We start from the raw sequence: 20,554 nt of genomic DNA on the forward strand, positions 1-20,554 counted from the left end.
CATGAAAACTTCAAAATGCGATATCTCAGCGAAAAAAAATGATATTTGAGCAAACTCAACGCCATTTGAAAAAAGAAGGCTTGTATTTAAAGATGCCATCCTTTAATTTTGGTGAAAAAAAACATCTGCTGGGCTACATAACCTCAAATATGGGCAAAAACGGTGTTTTTTGCACTTTTGGGTTAGGATATCTCGAGCTGATAGAGCAATTCTGAGACCAGATTTGGATTCAGCGCATCATAAACCTTCGGAAATATATAGTCTGGTTTCTGGGTCTGAATCTTGGTTAAATTTTGTCGGCCTGTGTAATCGTGTACGCGCTGCGCTAATGTAATGGTTGCTCCGCTTACCAGCTCAAAATCATAAGACTTAATAAAGATAGCGAAAAAAACTTAGGGACAAAAATGTTCACAAAAGAATGCTCTATAAAAAAGCTCTAATGTATATTTTCCATAAAATCAATAAAAAAAAGTTATTACGCTTGAAAGAAATGCATCCCTTAATTTTTCGCGTAATTTTGTTTATAACTTTTTTATGATTAATTTTACAATAAAAAGTTTTGAATGAAAGTTGTAGATAATATTATTATAAAGTTGTAGATAATATTATTATTATAATTATAATAATATTATCTACAAAAAAGTAATTTACAAAATTTTCGTAACTTTTGAAATTCACGAGATAATCGCAAAAAACCAGTTGCACCCTTATTTCCAAGATGGCGGCCGCGGGACACAACCCCCGACCCCGAAAACTCAAATTTAAGTTCACAGTGATGGGTTTTACATAATAAAACCATAAACTCGCATACTCCTAAAATTACTTAGTTGGCTATTTTTTTTGTCTCTTTTGACTGGACTAAACGACGTGCCACAGAAGTACATTTAGAGGTGTTGCCTTTGTCTGCCGAGGGGTGGGCGCTATTAGAAAAAACTTTTTCTATTACTTGGTGTTTCATGCATGGAGATTCGAATCTGTGCACTTCCGAATGGTAGCCACGCACCAGTTCATAAGGTTACGGTGGTCGAATATAATAATATTAATAACCGTAAAACAGGAACGCCGCTGGCGACAATTAGTACTTAACAGGATTATGCTCAATTTTCCAGTCAAAGTGAAAATGAGGTTAGGTTAGGTTGAGGCGATGCCCTGATGCTTCTGCTGGCACGTAGAGAAGTTGTCTTTTCTCTCTTAAAACCAGTGTGAACTTTTAAAAAATTTTAGAACATTCCTGATTTACACAGTACTAAGGTATCCCAATCCACTACAAAATTGTATACTTAAAATGATAAATGTACGTCTGGTTTGAGCAGGACAATGCCACAGGAGGTGCGAAATCGACTCTTTCTCCTCCTCATGTAGACAGCTTCTGTTGAAGCCATGTGTTTGATGTTGTTGTTGTAGCAGCATAAACATTCCCCATACATATACGGGGAATGCCGCTGAAGTGGTAGTCCTTGGCCGGATAAAAATCCGGGTCGTTTTGGTTACGTAGAAACGACGAAAGACAGCGATGCCACTTAGATCACGAAATGGGTCCGCTGTCAGCAAGAGGCTTAAGTTGGCTTTTAGTAAAAAAATTTCTTCCAGAAAACTTCAGAACGCGTCCAATTCTTTAATGAAAAAAATTAGGTAGCTGTTTACACCTCTACCAAACTCGTAGCTACAGGGTCCGGCACTCGAAGTGTAACCAATTAAATAGGCCATAAATTTAGTTGGCTTACTTTTATTCAATTCAATATAAAAAATGTGTGAGAATAAGACAAAATTAAGAATCAATTTACTTTTGCTCGATATGACCACCTTTTGCCTTGATTATGGCCTTGAGACGGTCCAGAAACGAATCGCAAGCTACCCGAATGTGACCTGCACGTATTTTGGCCCACTCGCGGACAATGACTTTTCAGCGCCTCGAGAGTGGTGAATATTTTAGTTCGGAACTTGCTCCACATAATGGCCCAATAATCTATCGGATTCACGTCTGGTGTATTTGGGAGCCATTGTGTGGACGTTATGAAGTTCGGAACGTTGTTTTTAGGCATTCTTGGTTCACTCGTGCGTCCTGTTGAAACGTCCATGGTCTGCCACCGAAATATTTGTCTGGCCACAGCTTCAAAGCAACCTTCAGAATACTTTCCCAATAATATTTCGCATTTACCTTGACGCCAGGCTCGATGAAAACGATTGGAGAACGCTCATCTGCGGTTACAGCGGCCCAAACCAGTGCCTGTGGCGGATGCTGCCTCCTGGTGGCCAATCGATGACTCAAATTCTCGTATGAACGATCGGTCAAATAAATTCTAACGTTTTGGCCAAATATAAAGCAATTACACGTCAATAACGTTTGAAATCCATTATTGATTTCCTTTTTTCTGCTTCCGCGCGCTTGTAAACAATACTCTGGACTGTCATTTAACCAACTAACAGGCGTCTGGTACCCGTGCATCACTTCGAGTGCCGGACTCTGCGTGTTTACCGGTCATTGGACGATCGGCAAACATGAAGAAAACCTAGGCTTACAATTTAATCCCCTTTGCAGAAGTTGTGTTGACCTTTCAAAGAAGGCGACTGTTGAGCAGCACTTTCCCTGTAAAGAGGCGTGTTGGGCAGCTAGACGATTAAGGTCGCTGGGTGCTCCTTTCTTCGACCTCCAACCTAAATCTCATCCATCTTTTCCGTTACAAAAAACAGCTCTTTTTGGCTGTAGATATCTGACCGTGGGAGGTCTGCGCCGCTTTAGTGCTACTTGGCCGGTACCAGACTGGTACTTCAACCATTTCACTTACCTACCTACTAGCTTGTGTACTTAAAACATACGAATGTTTCAACAGGAGGAGCTCGGCCAAACACCCATAAAGCAGAGCCTTTCAAGAAATGTTTCTCACTTTAACTGTTTCATCCACCTGCCAACACCTCTGCTTCAAAAAGTGGGCCTTACAGTTTAAGTAGCTGACACTCGGAGATGGGCATTTCCTTCTGGCTGATCTTGAGTAACAGAGGCCCAATTGCTGCGAACGGCGACGAATCGTTAATTGATGGTCATCATTAACACTGGCCGATACAGCTGCGATATTTTCTTCAGTTCGCACTCTACGTAAGGGTGTTGGTGGTTTGATGTCCAATAATGTAAATTTGTTTCTAAATTTAGGCACAATAGCTCGAATAGCCGCTTCAGTGGGTCGATTAAACTGACCATAAAAAGGAAGAAGCGCGCGATTTCGGCTTTCTTAACAGAACACGCATTTTTATAATAAGATTCGATGATTTGCTAGCGTTGTTTGTTTGTAAGACGATTCATGGTTAAATTATAGACCAAACTGAAGATGTTTGACAGTGAAACAAAACACGAAACGTGCGTCAGCTGTTTAAACCATCTGTTTAAAAAGATAATAGCTAAAAAATTACCCGCTATAACAAACCCCAATCCAAGATTCATCCAAGTTTCAAACGTTCTTGCAAGATTTCAAGAAATAGCAAACTTTTTAATTAAAATTAACAAAAAACAAAAATCGGTATACAATTTCATAGCCCATTAAATGTTAGTACAACAAAATGCAAATTTGAAGAGAGTCAAAATTGTCGCTGAATTTTGATAATTTTTTAGGTAGTACCATTCGGAATTGGCCAGGTTCGAATCTTCGGGCATGAAACAGAAATGATAGAAGCATTTTTGATGTGAAACATCTATAGGCTCACTTGTAAACCGAATCGTTGGCGTGGCGACACTTGCCGTGGCGACGGGTCGCCACGCTATACTAAGGTATACATATATATATTTTATGTGTAGTAGTATGAGAAGTGCTAAGCCAATTTCAAAGGAACGACTCACAAATGATGTGGGTTAAAGTGTGTTAGTATGTGTGCCATGTCAGAAAGACAAATGTAGAGTTGCTAAAGAGCGGCAAGTTGGATGCTCGTGAGTGCTTAGTAAATGTTGGTGCGTTATGTGTTTTTGAATGTGTTCGGTAATTTGCTATGTAAATAATAAGAATTCGATTACAGAGAATTCATGGGAAACTGGAAGGCTGGCTAGAGTGGGCACCTTTGCGGCGCGCTCTCTGTGCGAAGAAATGACGAAGGTCAGTGTTTGAGTTTAAAAATATCAAAAGGTCACAGAAAGCGGAGCCACAGCAGAAAGAAATTTCATTACTCAATTATTTAAACCAAGTGGAACTATTTTGCAATGCCAAATTTATTGCTTTATTAATTCGAAATGAAAAGTGCAAACTTATTTAATAGCAAATTCGAGATATGCCAGCTCGTAATGAACAAAAGTTGAAATTGAATAAAAAGTTGAAGCCTATGGAGGAAGGCATATTTTAAAGACACATTTTGATTATCATACAAAGTGACACAAAATTCATAATGCTTCCGGATTATTTATATTTTTCACAAATAGTGCAGTACGTCAATCATAATTGAAATTTGTGAAGTGTAGAGCTGCTGTATAAAAACAGACAAGCAATGGCGGGCGTAAAGGTCAAAAGTCATCACTCACTATTATTTCTTTATTTATTATTTTTTTAATTTTATTTAATAATTTTCAAATACAAATCTGGATGATTAATTTTGCGCCACCTGAAAATTCAAAATTCCATCACTCAAAATCATTTTTTTATTTAATATTTTTTTAATTTTATTTAATAATTTTCAAATATAAAACTGGATAATTAATTTTGCGGCACCAGAAACGTCAAAAAATTTCATCACTCAAAGTCATTTTTTTATTTAAATTTTTTTAAATTTTATTTAATAAGTTTCAAATATAAAACTGGATAATTAATTTTGCGGCACCAGAAACGTCAAAAAAATTCATCACTCAAAGTCGTTTTTTTATATAATTTTTTAAAATTTTATTTAATAATTTTCAAATACAAAACTAGATGATTAATTTTGCGCCACCTGAAAATTCAAAAAATTTCAGCACTCAGTCGTTTTTTTATTTAATTTTTTTTTTAATTTTATTTAATAATTTTCAAATACAAAACTGGATGATTAATTTTGTGCCACCTGAAAATTCAAAAAATTTCAGCACTCAAAGCACACTTCAAAAAGAATTTCAATTGCAAATCAACAACAATCCAAGAGAATCTACTACCAAATATGGAACAACAATAGATGCTGTATTTGTGAGATATCTTGATAATATTTCATCCAATACTTTTGTAACGTACTTTAGTTATCATCGACCAATCGTCACAGTAATACCGGCAGAGGAAACATCGAATATAACTATTACTGAAGTCACAGATGAAAATATTTAAATTGTGGCTTGATATTAATATCGAGTTTTGATATCACATGTAAATAAATGTTTATTAAATAAAGTTAACAGTTTCTGTAAGAAGTTCGTAATACTTCATTTTTTCATTAGGCTATATTTAATTCCGCAGCCGTAGCCGAATTGGTTGGTGCGTGATTACTATTCAGAATTCACAGAGAGGTCGTTGGTTCGAATCTCGGTGAAAGCAAAATTAATAAAAACATTTTTTTAATAGCGGTCGCCCCTCGGCAGGCAATGGCAAACCTCCGAGTGCATTTCTGCCATGAAAAAGCTCCTCATAAAAATATCTGCCGTTCGGAGTCGGCTTGAAACTGTAGGTCTCTCCATTTGTGGAACAACATCAAGACGCACACCACAAATAGGAGGAGCTCGGCCAAACACCTAACAGAAGTGTACGCGCCAATTATTTATTAATTTTTTATATTTAATTCCTGTAATAATATTATCTTTTATGCATATTACTTGTACACACACGATGTTTCACATCTGCCAGGCGTCCCATGACGGCTCACATTTTTTTCTAGAAGTGGTCGCCCCTCGTCCGGCAATGGCAAACACACGGAATATACTACACATTGATTTCTGTTATGAAAAAGTTCATCATGACAAAAAAAAAAAAAAGGAAAAAAAAACACCCTCCGCCGTTCAGAGTCAGTTTAAAAAGTAGGTCCCATCAAGACGGAGATTCGGCATTTCCTGTGAGAAAAAACTACTTACATTTTTTTTTAATTCAAACAAAATCAAAATCGACGTACAACTTTTAATATTTATTTATTTCATTTTTAATAGTTTAATATTACATCAATATGGTTTCCGCAGTATTTTGATTTAATTTCAGTGTTTGTAATCAGTGATTGCTATTGAATCTACTCACGTGGTCACGATTTACATACATCTACATACCTCACACTTATAGTACATAAATCCATTGGTGGCACAATGTGCACAGAACATAAAAGTGTGTGTGTGTGTGTGTGTGCATAAGTACATTCAAACGAATGGCAATTTGAAAATATATCGCTAAATTAAATTATTTTAAAACAGTTAAAAGATTGTTCTGACAAGCATAATCGATACAAATTTCTTCGTTTGTGTTTTTGTTAAATATTGTAAAAAGGAAAACAAAAATAACAAAGTCTTCCCCTTCCATTAAATGAATACTTGGGGCAGTTCACAATTAGCTGCAAATAACCTGGCAGGCAACGTGACATTTGTAATTTATCAGAGTAACACAACAACAACCAAATGTACACATACACACATTTTTTGCTCTCATAATTTGCGCTTAACAGTGAATTGCCATATTTTTTATATTAAATAAAATGAAATCGAATAAATAAGGATTAGAATTATAAATAAATAGTGTAATTGGACTTTTTATGTTTATATTAATAGGAAATTATAAGTTTATTATTTGAAAATTGAAAATTGAGCTGTATACATACACATTTAAGGCAATTGAAACCGTGGGTTAAGACATTTTTGCTTTAGTTTTATGCATTAAATTCAAAGTAAACATAAAAATAAGGTAGTAATTTGTTTGTTTGCATGTTTTTAAGACTTATTTTAGTGTTTAATATTCGTTTGTATGTATGTATATTATTTTGTGGCATTCCTATTAAATATGTATAACAAAAACAAAATGGCTGCTCTTTTTGCTGTGACGATGTACATACACAAATAACAGTGATTTAATTGCTTAGTAAATTTGTTTATGTTTATTTAAATAGTGCTAATCTGATTTTTCTTTATAAGCTTAAATTTTCCTGTTTGACTTTTTAATTTTCTTAATTTTTAAATGCCCCTTTTATTGTTTTCCATAGACATTAGATTCGCTTACCCACCGGAAATATTTGCATACATTATTTAAATTTTTTTTTTTTTCATTACAAAGTGTTTTAGGCCGCATATTTTAATCAGAGTTTTAGACATTTGTATAATTTAGTGTTTTTTCTATACCTATAACAATTATAATTCCATGTAAATTTAAGTAAACTAATAGCTAGTAATTCAAAAAGTTTGCGTTTTACATATTTTTTTACAATTTTTTTATATTTTCCGTTCTCTGAATATGAATATTTTATTGCTCAAAAGGAGTTCCACACCTTCACGCTTCGAGGCCGTTAGGGTTGTTTAATTTTTTTCTTTTATTATTTATCTGATATTTTGTTTCATTAAAGTACAATAATTTTTCAGCAAGCTTTAATATTGCGTTTTTTGTTTTTTTTTCTTGTTTCCTTAATTTCTCTTGTTTATCATATATTTTTTCTTCATCATTTGTTAGAGAGAGAGAGCATGTCACGCCTAATATTTTCTTCTTTTTTTTTGCGTTTTGCTACATTGACGCCGCCTTCACCCTTACATAAGTCGCTGCTTGGCGCATTCGGGACAAATGATGTCCGGTCCGTCGGTGATGAAGCCGCGTCCGACTAGACTGGTCTTGCAGCTGGCGCATACGAAGCAATCGTGATGCCAATGGCGATCCTCAAACGAAATAAAACGTGTGCCGCCAATACCTAAGAGAGCGGAGAGCGGAATAGAAGTAATTAAGTATGATACAACTCGGTTATCAAAAGATTAGCGCGCGCATCTTACCGGTAATGGGTTTTTCGCATGCTGTGCAACGTTTAGCGAATAATTCTCCGAAGCACTCAGCACAGTAGGGCTTTTCATCGCGACTGGTGAAGCGTTGGCCGGCCAACGTGATGTTGCAGTGGGTGCAGGTGAAGCATTCGCGGTGCCAAGGCTCGTTCTTGTAGGTGACACCACCTGAGGTGATTACCTGGAATGAATGGCAAGAAGTATTTTTCAATAAAATTCTAATTTCTAAGGTCCCAATTAAGGGAAGCATACATTTTATAATAAAGTAGGAAGGAGGATGGTTACATATGTAGAAGTCCACGCAAGTGGGGAAAGTTACTGATCGCCATTCACTTGGGAGTGGCTAGGACGATTCTTCTGCATGTGGTTCAAGCAGCTCACAACGTCCGGGATTAACCCAAGTATTCTCTGGGTAGCTTCCGAACACCCGTTCGGGAGTGAGCTAACGTGAGAAGGCGGAGCATTCCAGGATAGCTGGTTGTGCGCTGGGTTTGGAACCCGCCACTTAAAAAGCCCCCCCCCCCCCCCCCCCCGAATGAAAACAGCAACAAAGCCGCCGGTTAGCACGAGAAAGAAACGACTGGCGCGCTTTGTTAAACTCCGCCAAAATTGCGTAAACGGTTATCGCGCCAATTAAGAAGAAGAAGGAAATTACTGAAAACAAAGTGAGAAACCAAGCAACGCCTCTATGCAGCAAGAACTGCTCGTGTAAGCGCAGAATGGGGATCCGAAACGGAGATGCCTGCATTAAGAACATTTTTCACGACAATGAGATATGAAGCACTGTAGTACATATGAAGGGTGATAGATTACGAGGCTTGGCCATTCGAAGCAAAATTTTGAGAATGCTTTTTGCTGCTACGTCGAGCGTACGGATACAGAAGCACCAGCAAAGAAAGTGTTCGGATGGCAAGTTAGAGGACAACGACGTAGGGGAAGACCATGTCTCTAGACAGAGCTAGTTTACTGGGGCAGCAGCCCTTGATCATTAGGTAACTTAGAACCGGCTGTCATGGGAATGTAAAGGAGCACAATAAACTGCTCAGCAAGCAGTTCCTGTTAGAGTGCTACCGCAGGTTTCACCCTAGCAGACACCTGCTTCAGCCAGAGCTGCCTCCCAGGCACGTCAGAAGACACCTCCTCAGTTACGCCGACGAGATCCAGGACATAACGAACAGACATCTACTGGACCAGATAGTGTTTAGACAGAAAATAAACGACATTCATCGGGAGACCATCGCCACCTTCTTAAGCTCCCGTCCTGTGAATGTCGTAATCGGAGTCCAACCACCACCTACAGCAAATGAAGAGCTCCAGCTTACCCGTGAGACCCGCGTAACACAGGCACAATTACGTTTTGGATACTGTAGCAGGTTAAACTCCTACCTATCCATAATGGACCCGACATACTAAACATATTTGTAAGACATGTGAAGGCACCCGCACGACACTAACCACCTTTTCATATACCCTCAAAACCCACTCATCTAACACTCCTCTCCCTTTAGACCCAACCTGTCGAAACAGTATGTTTCATGGGTCTACCGTTAGATGAGTAAGACGAAGACGACCGGTGATATACACTACACTGACAGGGCTTATATTACTGCTACAACAACAACAAAGACCATGCCTCCGATGAAAGGACCAAGTCGAGGACACCCCATCATCACTTGGTGTAACAAATTGAAGAAGACGCGCGCAAAGCAGAGACGCCTGGTGAGACTTGTTACAGTTGGCCTTAATCCGGTAACGGGTTGTGATCCTTGATCAGGCCATACAAGTAAGTAAGAAAGCGACTTCATCATGAATTCGGCAGCAGAATTCTGTCAGCTTATTTTACATGTATTCACACACTCCTTCAGATGGCAATAAAGTACAATAATATGGGCGGAGGTTGTGCTGATCTTTTTCGTGTATCACCAATACAATTTAAAGGCCTCTTTTTTTCGCCAAGACCAAGCAAGTGGCGAATAGATGAAGCAACTGGTAGAAATGAACATATGTTGGCAACGCGGGAAGGAAATTGCCATAAATTACATGCGTTGGTAAGGCAGTGCGGCCTACTGAGCGATATCCATACTGGCTAGCGGCGAATCTTATTCGATAACTTTGTTGTTGCTTTCGCATGCAAATTTTTCGTCAAGTTAAACATAGAAATAACGAGCGGGGAAATGTCGAATAGAAGGAGCCTTCAGTTTTGTCCTAACCCCGATTACGTCAGCAAATCGACTGATTCCTTCCAAATCTCTGAAAGCCGGTTAACGGTCTGGTGTTAGCCACACCTCTGCATGCTGTAAGTACTACATGACTTGCTGCATAGTGCGCGAATGAACGCAAATGAGCAGCTGCTCCAATACTTTTTTTATTATATGCGAATATCAAAATCGCAATTCTTAGGCCCCGTAGGGGTTGTGTTTTTGGTTTAATCTTTATATATTGTATAATAAATATTTGAATAGTTGTGAGCTACCTCTGGCTTCACTGACGGTTCCAAGATAGAATCAAAAGTCGGAGCAGGGGTTTTCTCTAAATCAGGCAAATGCGGAATGCTGCTGGTGTTTTTCATACGAAGCCTTTGTGATCCTGGCATGCAGAAGGCTTAAGCAACGCGATAGAAAGGGAGATATACAAATTTTGTCTAATAGTCATGCTACAATTAAGGCACTCACGACGCCATGGTGCAGATCCAAACTGGCCAACTCCTGTAAGCAGGAAATCAAATCTTTTTCGTTGTGCAGGTAACATTTCTTTGATCTGGGTTACATTGGAACAAAGAGGCAAATGAAATTGCTGATGAGCTTCTCAAGAAGGAGTCGACTAAATTGTTTTCAGATGTCTTGCACCCAGACATCGGCATCGCCTTGACTGCTGTTAAAGCGGAATTGTATAACTTATTTCTCAGAATAGCGCAAGACAAATGAAGCTCCATTTCTAAGTGTGCTATTTCGAAAACTCTTTGGCACCAATACAATTCACACAGGACGTAGAAAATTCTGGGGGCTCTTTGCGAATAAATTTTCAAACTCATAGTTGTGTTTACCGGAAACTCCAGATGTACAAAACTATAAAAAGACCGGTTCTCACCTACGGTTGTTAAACATAGGTACTTAAAATAAATTCATTGATGCGATTTGAAAGAGAAATCTCTTAGAAGAATATTCTGCCCTATACGATTAGAAGAAGGTGCATACCGTATACGATTACATACCGTATAAAGATTACGGTGATATGGACACAGCAGCGAAAGAGCGACCAAAAAAGTATTTGAAGCAAACCCTAAAGGAGCAAGAAGGAGAGGCCGGCCAAGGAGACGATGGTTGCAAGATGTAGAAGACGATAACGAAAGACGAAAATCTCACAATGTACATAGAGCGAAAGCGGACTGTCGAGAAAAATGGCTGCCTATTGGAGAGGAGGCAATGATCCACCCCGGACTGTAATGCCAAGACGTATCCGGTGTTTACCGGTCATTAGACGAACGGCACTCATAAAGAAAAGCTAGGTGTACCTTTTAATCCTCATTGCAGAAGATGTGGTGACCTTTCAGAGAAGGAGACTGTTGAGCACTTTCTCTCTAAATGTCTGGGTTGGGCAGCTAGACGATTAAGGTCCCTGTTTTAACTGGAGGAGCTAGCTAAAACACCCAAAAAGTCGAACCTTTCAAAAAATGTTTCTCACTATGTTTTCTGAATTTAAAACTAAATACTATTGCTGAAAGTTAATTACACTGAAGTGGCCCCACAGGGTTAAGCTGAGCATAATATTTCTAAGATTATTGCACGTAATAATGATAGATGGGGAAGTTAAGGCGGGATACGTAGAGGCTTGCCAAAACTTATCAAGGATGCCAGTAACTTAATTTTCGAGAATTCTCTCTCAAAGAGAAAAATATCAAAAAAATACATGAACACAAAAACTGTAACAATTTGCAAGTTTTACGAACAGCTGTTTAAATTGTTAGCAGGGAGAGTCACAAATATTAAAAAACTTCGTATTAAATTCGCAAACAAAATGCAAAGTAACGAGCTTCTGAAACGCATGATTTCATTTTGTGCACAATAATTTGTTCTATTTTATCATCGCTGTCAGATGAAGAACATCACCCATTAGCAATTGCAATTCGCAAATTTTAATTCGTGTTCATTTTTACTTTGCGATCAGCTGTTTTTCTCACTTGCAAATTCTTACAAGTAAAAATTTATCCAGTAAAAACATGCAAATTCCCCTCAAAATGAAATGTCGTTTCGCTCTCTCACTCTCCCCTACTTTGCAAGTTTTTTAGGTATATGAACACCAAAACGTGATAATTTGTAACATTTGTTACAAACTATTTGCTTCATGAACTAATGAACTTGCTAATAACGAATACTCACTTCGATAATAAAGTTCTATCAGAGACTGAATCAAGGCGAATCTATTCAAGATGATAACAGCTGATTTTACTTTTTTATTTGCTTTGGCTAGGGGATTGTCAAAATCTAACGCTTGTGTACATTTTAATTTGAAAATTGTATACGACTTTATTTGTATTTTTTAATCCAATCATCACTAAATATAAATTATTTTAATTGAAAATCAAATAGTTCTGTCTTTATTCCGGTCAAAGGAATTAAAACGTCTTAGAAATATCAACTTGCTTTGGCAATTTGAAAGCCAAAAGCACAAACAAAATGCATGTAATTGAATGATTGAAAACATATTCTTTCAACCATCTTTATCTCAGCGTAGTAATATAATACTACAATCTCTCACCTTCGGGCAGCGAATAGAGAATTTAGAGCACGCAACTTTGTGCCAGACATTTCAAAAGCGCTCTATTTAGGAGAAGCAAACCGAACAACACACAAAGTTATCCAAAGTTCTCAAGTGTCAAGCAGAGAAAGTCTGTATATGCATGCCATTTGTTTTTGTTTTTTCTCTCTTTTATCTGCTTATTCAAACAAATTAAGAAACATTGCTTTATAGTTTTACATAAAATGGTTGACCAATCCGTTATTTGTCACAGAGAGAACGATTCGTATTACAGCGTATTCTTTTACAAGTTATTTCATGAGGTGAGAAGCATGCGAGTATACATAAGTATAGTTAGGGGGCGTCCATAAATTACGTGAGGTGTTTTTTTCAATTTTCTGAACCCTCCCTCCCCCCCTGGTGAGATGTCGTGAGATTTTATTCAACCCCCTCCCCCATCCCCCAATCTCACGTGAGATTTTTCAAAATGTGGGTTTCTTATGTAAACGCGTTGGATTGTTATTGTAAAAAGAAAAAAAATTTGCTTCGTGCTTTTATTTACGACTAGTTAAGACTAGTAATCAATATTGCTGAGAGTTATAAATGTAATAAAAATTTAACAATAGAAGACTTAAATCGTAACTACTGCGATTAAAAAAAGAATATCTACTCTAATTCAGTCCATGGAGAATCATGCGCGGTCTCAAGAGAGACTATTGGGACAACATGTCCATATGATTTTCAGTAAAATCATGTTCTCCTTCAACTTCGTTCTATCTAGCCACTCTAAGCCGTTGACGCTTGCGCACAGTAACTCATTAGCTCGTCTTGTGACAATCCGTGAGGGTCGCACTTTGCGGAACATACGCGCTTGCTTAGCTGGTGCAATGTGAGCTGCTCTCCTGTGCTCTGCAGCTCTTGTGATAGATGCGAGATCAATAGGCGTGCTGATGAAGGCATTCAGCGGTTGAATCGGTACGCGTATTAGAAATGGAGCAAATGATTTTCCGTCATGTTCTTTAAAGTCCGGAATTGTCAAACGTCAACCTGAGTGATAGGGCGTTCGGCTCATAGTGGCGCGAAAACAACCGACGGGCTACACTGTACCGCAAATTCAGATTAAATTGAGCTATTTGGTATACAACAAATATGGTGGTTTGACAGTAGTAATGTATAACGTCGAAGTATGAATGAAATTATTTTCTTTCGAACGAATTAGTGAATGATCTTAATCATACTACGATTACGCTTGAGATTGAATCTTAAGCTTGTACAATTTTTTTATTTCAATCAGAAAAAAAATTGCGTGATATTTGCCGAGACCCCCCCTCTCTCCAACGTAAGATTAGATGAGATTTGACTCGACCCCCTCCCCCCTTAAACATCTCACGTAATTTATGGACGCCCCCTTACTCTCATTGCTCTTTCGAACTACTCGTAGTGTCTAATGCAGACCATTTTTGGGTTTCATGGTTTATTTATTTACTTATATTTATATTTATTTTTGTTTTTGTTTTCTGATACTTTTTATTACTGAACTTTATTTCTGCTATAAATTAATTTTTTGATTTTGCATTTTAAAATTATTCCTATCATTCCTTACCTTGTTGCATTTGATGCATCTAGTAGCGAATTTCTCTTCATAACAACCAGCGCAATAAATCTCCTGCTCTCTGGGGATGAACGACTTAGTGCCAATGGCCATTTTGCACACACAACAACAGAAACAATTCTCATGCCATTGGCGTGTCTTGTATTCCATTTTCTTGGTGCCTGCAAATAAATAAAAAAAGAAGTAAAATCAATTGATTTTATTAAATGCAAGTGCATGATAATATTAAAATTGAAGTTTGTTAAATTTTAGTTAAATTATTGTAAAATCCGCCTATCGATAAAGTTAGTTGCATACTTTTCAATGGCGCTGCAGCCTACGCCTCGTACCATTCGCCGACTGGTAAAACAAACAAGCTTTTGTTTTTTACTGCCATTGAAGGTCATCATTAAATTCCATTTGATTTTGTCTAGTGACAGTAGTTAGTGACAGCAAATAACCGTACTTTGTTTAAGGTACATAAAAGGGTTTTGTTACCCATACGTTGGATATTCAAACGGCGCTGAAAAGCCTTTTCTTTCCATTCTCTAGCTGTTTGTGGTGGATGTGGAGACATTGAAGGCGAGCATGCAAACATGCAACCAATTCACAGTTGAATAGACCAAATATGAAATTCGGTTGTGTTAACTAAGCGCTAGTATGGGTTTAATTTTGTTCTTCTTTCTATTTTTATAAGAGAAGGGAAATGTTATATAGCATTGACATGCAAGTATAAATTATTTACTTTAGTTTGTCAGCATGTTTTCCTACTCTGCTTTGGCGCTTTTTCACGCTCCGTTGCGAACTCGTATAACCGACAGCCATCCATTATTTGACAGTATATTTGGTACTACCAATATGTAAATGGGATAATAATACAAGCAGAATATTATGTGGCTATAAACTCAAAAAAAGGAGGCTCTATTAGTTGCATTGTGAAAAAAAATTATGTTGGTATCTATGCACAGTGAAAGTTCGTTAATCCAGATGCCTCTACGCCGATTAGGCCCATCACAATGGGTCCGTTGCGGCAACGAAATTGACTGACAGCAAAATAGTTTATTTGTATTTGAGTCGAAGATGTCACATACCTGCCGTACGCCATGCCGGCACGCACAAAAACTGGCAAATTTTTACTTTTGTCGTACGCCAAGTGCGGCGAAAATGAAAACTGTTTAAAGAAGCACAATTTTGACTCGCGCATATTTTGAGCGATGTTGTTTTTTATTATATTGCCGCTTCTGGTCAATCGCCTGCTTCAAACGGTCAAGTTGCTCACAGTAGAGGACCGAATTAAGGGTCTGGCCATAGTTGAGCAGCTCTTAGTGGATGATTGCCTTCCAATCCCACCAAACACACAGCAAAACCTTCCTGGCGGTCAATCCGGGCTTGCCAATGGTTTGGGCCGGCTCGCCGCTTCTCGACCACGATCTTTTTCGCTTGGCGTTGTCGTACGTGATCCACTTTTCATCGCCCGTCACCATCCGCTTCAAAAATGGGTCAAGTTCGTTCCGTTTTAGCAGAGAATCGCAAGCGTTCATTCGGTCCAAGAGATTTTTTTGCGTCAACACATGTGGCACCCAAACATCTAGCTTTTTTTGGAATTCAATCTTCTGCAAATGATTCCAAACGGTTTTGTGGTCTACACCTAGTACCTGACTAATCGAGCGAATGCTCACATGCCGGTCTCTTTGGATAATTTCAACGATTTTATCAGTCTCTACGACGATTGGCCTACCAGTACGGGGTGCATCTTCGACATCTACTACACCAAAATGAAATCGATCGAACCAACGCTATGCTGTGCGAATCGTTACAGTATCAGGTCCATAAACTTCACAAATTTTTGCCGCCGCCTTCGTTGCATTTTTACCTCTAAGGTAGCAAAAACGTAAAATATGACGAATTTCTTGATTGGTGGACTCCATCTTTGACGCGCTATAACTTAAGACTAAAGCGTACGATCACAACACTGTCAAGCAGACACTTGTAGTACAGATTGTTGTCTTCAAATCGCCGTTTAGTGTGACCCGATGCAATAAGTACAAGGTAAGATATGTTTAAATGTCGCGCTCAATTGACAAAATACGACATTACTTTTTTCCCAACCCAATATCAAAATGAATACAGAAAATAAATGGAATTTAAATTAATTGAGTCAATTCATAGGCGTCCTTATCTTTTCGATAACAGTTTGAAAGAATAGAGAAAAGGCTAGGCTTAACCAAAATGTCCTGAAAATTGAATGTGCGTTTTAGTCGAAATTATAGTCGCACCCACCGTCTACGACTACCATAAATTCTAAACGGTTCGCTAGACAGGGCTAGTTTGCTGCATGTGAAGGCACCCACCTTTTCACATGCCCCATCAAACCCACTCATCTAACAACCATTTTCCTCTGGACCCAACCTGTCGAAACAGCACGGGTTTTCTGGGTCTACCATTAGATGAGTTAGACGAAGACGGCTGGTGATATACACTACACTGATAGGGCTTAGTATTGCTGCTGCTGATACAACAACAACCACAACAGCAACCATAAATTCTATTAAAACGCTGTTTTGCTTCAATAAGCATAAATTTTAAAATATATTTCACAAGCAACAACAATAATACGCAATGAAATATGAATAATATCAGGTCAGTCCATAAGTTCGTGCGTTTTTTAAAGGTGGTTTTAAAATTAATAAAAAAGATGTTTAAAGTATTTATTAATCAATAATATATTTTCCTTCATTATTTACAACGTCTTCCCAACCTTTAGGCAAGTTTTTAACTCCCTGCTCAAAAAATTGTTTGCCTTTGGAGCCAAAATACGCATTAGCTTCCATCCGAGCTCGTTCAGCTTGCCTAATGTTTGCCTTGCGGTATGAGGTCTTGCGTTGTCGTGGTGAAACAAAACTTTGCGTCTATCCACTAAAGACAGTCGATTTTTTTAAGGTTTGGTTCCAGAAGTTCATAATAAACAATACCGGCCACATCCCACCAAATACAAAGGAGATCTTCTTGGGGTGAAGGCCATCTCTAGGGGTCAGTTCTGGGGTTTCATCTTTATCTAACCATTGGCGTTTGCGATCAGGACCCATTTTTCATCACCAGTAACGATGCGGTTCAAAAAACTTTCATTTTCAAGCCGTTGCAGCAGCTGAGAACACACACTCACTCTCTGCTGAAGGTTGGCAACGGAAAGTCTATGCGGAACCCATTTTCCCAACTTTGAAACCTTTCCCAACTGAACCAGATGCCTGTGAACTGTTCCATGCGATGAATTTAACCTCTGAGCTATCATATCGACTGTCAAATTTGGCTCAGCTTCCACGAGTTCGAGCAAGGCGTCGGAGTTAAAGACGACAGGACGACCAGCGCGCGGGGCATCCTCCACGTCGCAGTTACCATTTCGGAATTTTGAAAACCACTTTTGCGCAGTCCTTATACTCACGGTAGCCTCTCCGTGAACAGTGTTTATTTCTGCAACAGCAGTTGTTGCATTTTTACCACTTTTATAAAAAAAAAATACAAAATACGCGTTCGAAGATTCCATTTTATTTTTAACAACACGTGCTTTAATCCGCGCTTAAAATCACTTGTTGAATGCAAAATATATCAAAGAAAATATAGATAAATAGTTCCGTTATGTTCAGCGAATAATTTTTTGTATGCAAAAATCGTACAAAAGTGAAATTATGGGTAAAATACGCACGAACTTATGGACTGACCTGATACAAAGGTTGCAAAAGTAGCGCCACTGCTAACATTTTTATGTGCTCGTGAGCATTTTTGCTGTGGATTAGGCGTGAGCCGTCCCAGTTCTGTTTCGGTCTGGAGACAATCCGAATTACTATGGGGCTAATGCAATGGTGGTAAAATATTTTATGACAATGCGCCATTAATACGAGTATCTATGCGCCATAACAATGTCAACAAATTTGTTACACAAAATTACGAGTACTTAGTAGTTTTTAGATGTTGTTACATGCATACATATATACATATGTATACGAGTATATGTGCCCATTTACATAATATATATATGACATAATCAACTCATAATGCCTTAAAGTTCAGCGCCTTCTTCACGCAAGTCAAATCACATTATGGTTTTTTTATGAATATAAGCACATCTGTAAGTTCAAATGTTGATTGGAGATCATTGAACAGGCATAACGACGTTACGTACCACAAGGTCGCAGTCTAATGTCGATGTTATGTCTGCACGTTACATTAAAATGGGTGGGTCATTGTGTTTAGAAGCAACATGTTGAACTGAGTAGAAAGTAAGTGCAAACAGACATTTTTATGCCTGTAAGTTTGTATATGTGCGCGTACACAGGCTCGCCAAATAATGTGGGTGGTGGTGGAAGGTTATTTCCACATGAAATTTAGTGGGTGGTTGATTACCCACAGAGGAAACGCTTTCAGTAAAATTAATATTTATCATAATTGTTGCCAACATTGTAAGGGCCTCTTTACCCAACCATAAATTATGCTACATCAGTTTGACCCCGTGATTGATCTTCTCTTAATTTACCAATTATATTTTGAGCCTTTTCAAATACCTAAAAATGGTAAAATTTTGCTATGTGGCACGAGGTAACGCCATGATCTAAATAGGAGATAGTGAATATCGACAATTCGAAGCACTAGTCAATCATTTTAGAAAACAATCAGTGGTGTCACTAGCAAAGCGCTGGCGTACGTCCGTTTGCCAATCGATCGAAACGCCGCTACGTAGATTCACCGAGTATTTTTTACTGGTTCGCTGTACGTATTTGAATATAACTCGAAATGATTATACAAATTTAAGGGATTACTGAGCATAGTCGCAGCTTTAATGAAAAATCAATGAGGATGAAAAGTGTGTGAGGGTGTGAGGGTGTTTTCCACAAATGAAAAAAAAATGTTTCCCAAAAATTGAAAAAAAATCACACCAAATAAATATTAAAAACACAAATATATAAAAAATGTATATATTTAATATAAAATATATATGTATTTATATACAGGGCCGTCGAGGTAAATCCGGAAAACATTTCGAAAGCTCTGGAGCAGTAGCGTTAAGTCTTAAACCCCTGATAAAGGGACATATGTTTAGTGTATTGTTTCCTGATTGACATTGGAGTGCCGGAGTAAGTGCTAGTGAAACGATGAGTCGAGAGCAGGACAGAAGAGCTGCGATACTAGAGTCACTTCGCGCCGGAAAAAGCCCTAAAGAGATAATTGAGTGGTTTGGTTACAAAAAAACGCAAGTTGTTAAACCCTGGATGGACCGCGTGGCTGCTGGAAGAGAATATGTGTTTCAGCAGGACTCCGCACCTGCTCACAAGGCAAAGAAGACTCAGGCTTGGCTCCAGAATAACCTACCCTACCACTGGTCACCAGATTTTTGGCCACCTTCAAGCCCAGTCTGCAATCCTCTTGATTATTACGTGTGGGGCACAGTTGAAGCAAAAGTTAACGCGAAGCCTCATAACACTAAGGAGGCTCTGAAGACAACCATCGAGGGAGTGATGACCACAATGGACAAAGAGGAGGTAGCTCGCGCATGTGGGTGCTTCAGGTTCCGGCTGGAGCAGGTAATTGCACGAGATGGAGGTTACATTGAATAATTTTCAACTATGATATGTGTACTCACATTATACAAAGTTAAGTGCAAATACAATTATTTTTGAGTAAATATCCAATAGTTTTGTTTTTAAGTTCAACATTCCGGATTTACCTCGACGGCCCTGTATATGAAAATATATACTTTTTTTTAAATATATTTCTTAAAATTAGTTTTTAAAATAAAATACTTCTTTGTAATTGTATTTTTTGTTCCAAAAAAAAAATTATATATAATTATTTAATTAATTTTTAAATAAAAAATTTTTTTTTTCAATTTTAATTGGAATATTTGCTCCAAAAAACATAAAAACAGATTTTTTAATTCTAAAATAAATTTAAAAAAATGTACAATAGAAGTATTAAAAAAATATTTAAAAAAAATCTATAAATTTTAATTTGAAAATTAATTTAAAAAAATGTATTTAAAAAAACACTTAACATATATATACATTCTATTATATTATATATTTAAATATACTTTTTAAACTAACATATTTCCATATATAAATATATATTTTTTGTTGTAATAAACTTTTTTATTTTAAAATATTGTTTTTTTTTTTTAATTTTTTTCTCAATTTTAATTGTAATTATTTTCCAATTGTAATTGTAATTTTTGCTCCAAAAAATATAAAAAGAAATATTTTAATTTAAAAATTAGTTTTAAAAAATATATTTACATATCTAAATATATATTTTTTGTTGCAATACATTTTTTTATTATTAAACTATTTTTAAAA

General features: G+C 37.4%; 1 protein-coding gene across 5 annotated transcripts in view; it reads right to left on the minus strand.

Annotated features, from left to right (window-relative positions):
• Window positions 1-6,873: 6,873 nt before the first annotated feature.
• Window positions 6,874-20,554, minus strand: part of LOC128862071 (four and a half LIM domains protein 2) — a 151,638-nt gene continuing 137,957 nt past the window's right edge. For all 5 annotated transcript variants that reach the window (XM_054100481.1, XM_054100480.1, XM_054100482.1 and 2 more), the window contains 3 exons: window positions 14,223-14,392; window positions 7,880-8,066; window positions 6,874-7,800 (listed from right to left, as the gene is read on the minus strand). In XM_054100481.1, coding sequence (XP_053956456.1) covers window positions 7,643-7,800; window positions 7,880-8,066; window positions 14,223-14,392 — 515 coding nt within the window. In that variant the 3' untranslated portion in view covers window positions 6,874-7,642. The remainder of the gene's footprint in view (window positions 7,801-7,879; window positions 8,067-14,222; window positions 14,393-20,554) is intronic.

The sequence above is a fragment of the Anastrepha ludens genome, chromosome 4, assembly GCF_028408465.1.
Source record: "Anastrepha ludens isolate Willacy chromosome 4, idAnaLude1.1, whole genome shotgun sequence".
Lineage (NCBI taxonomy): Eukaryota > Metazoa > Arthropoda > Insecta > Diptera > Tephritidae > Anastrepha > Anastrepha ludens.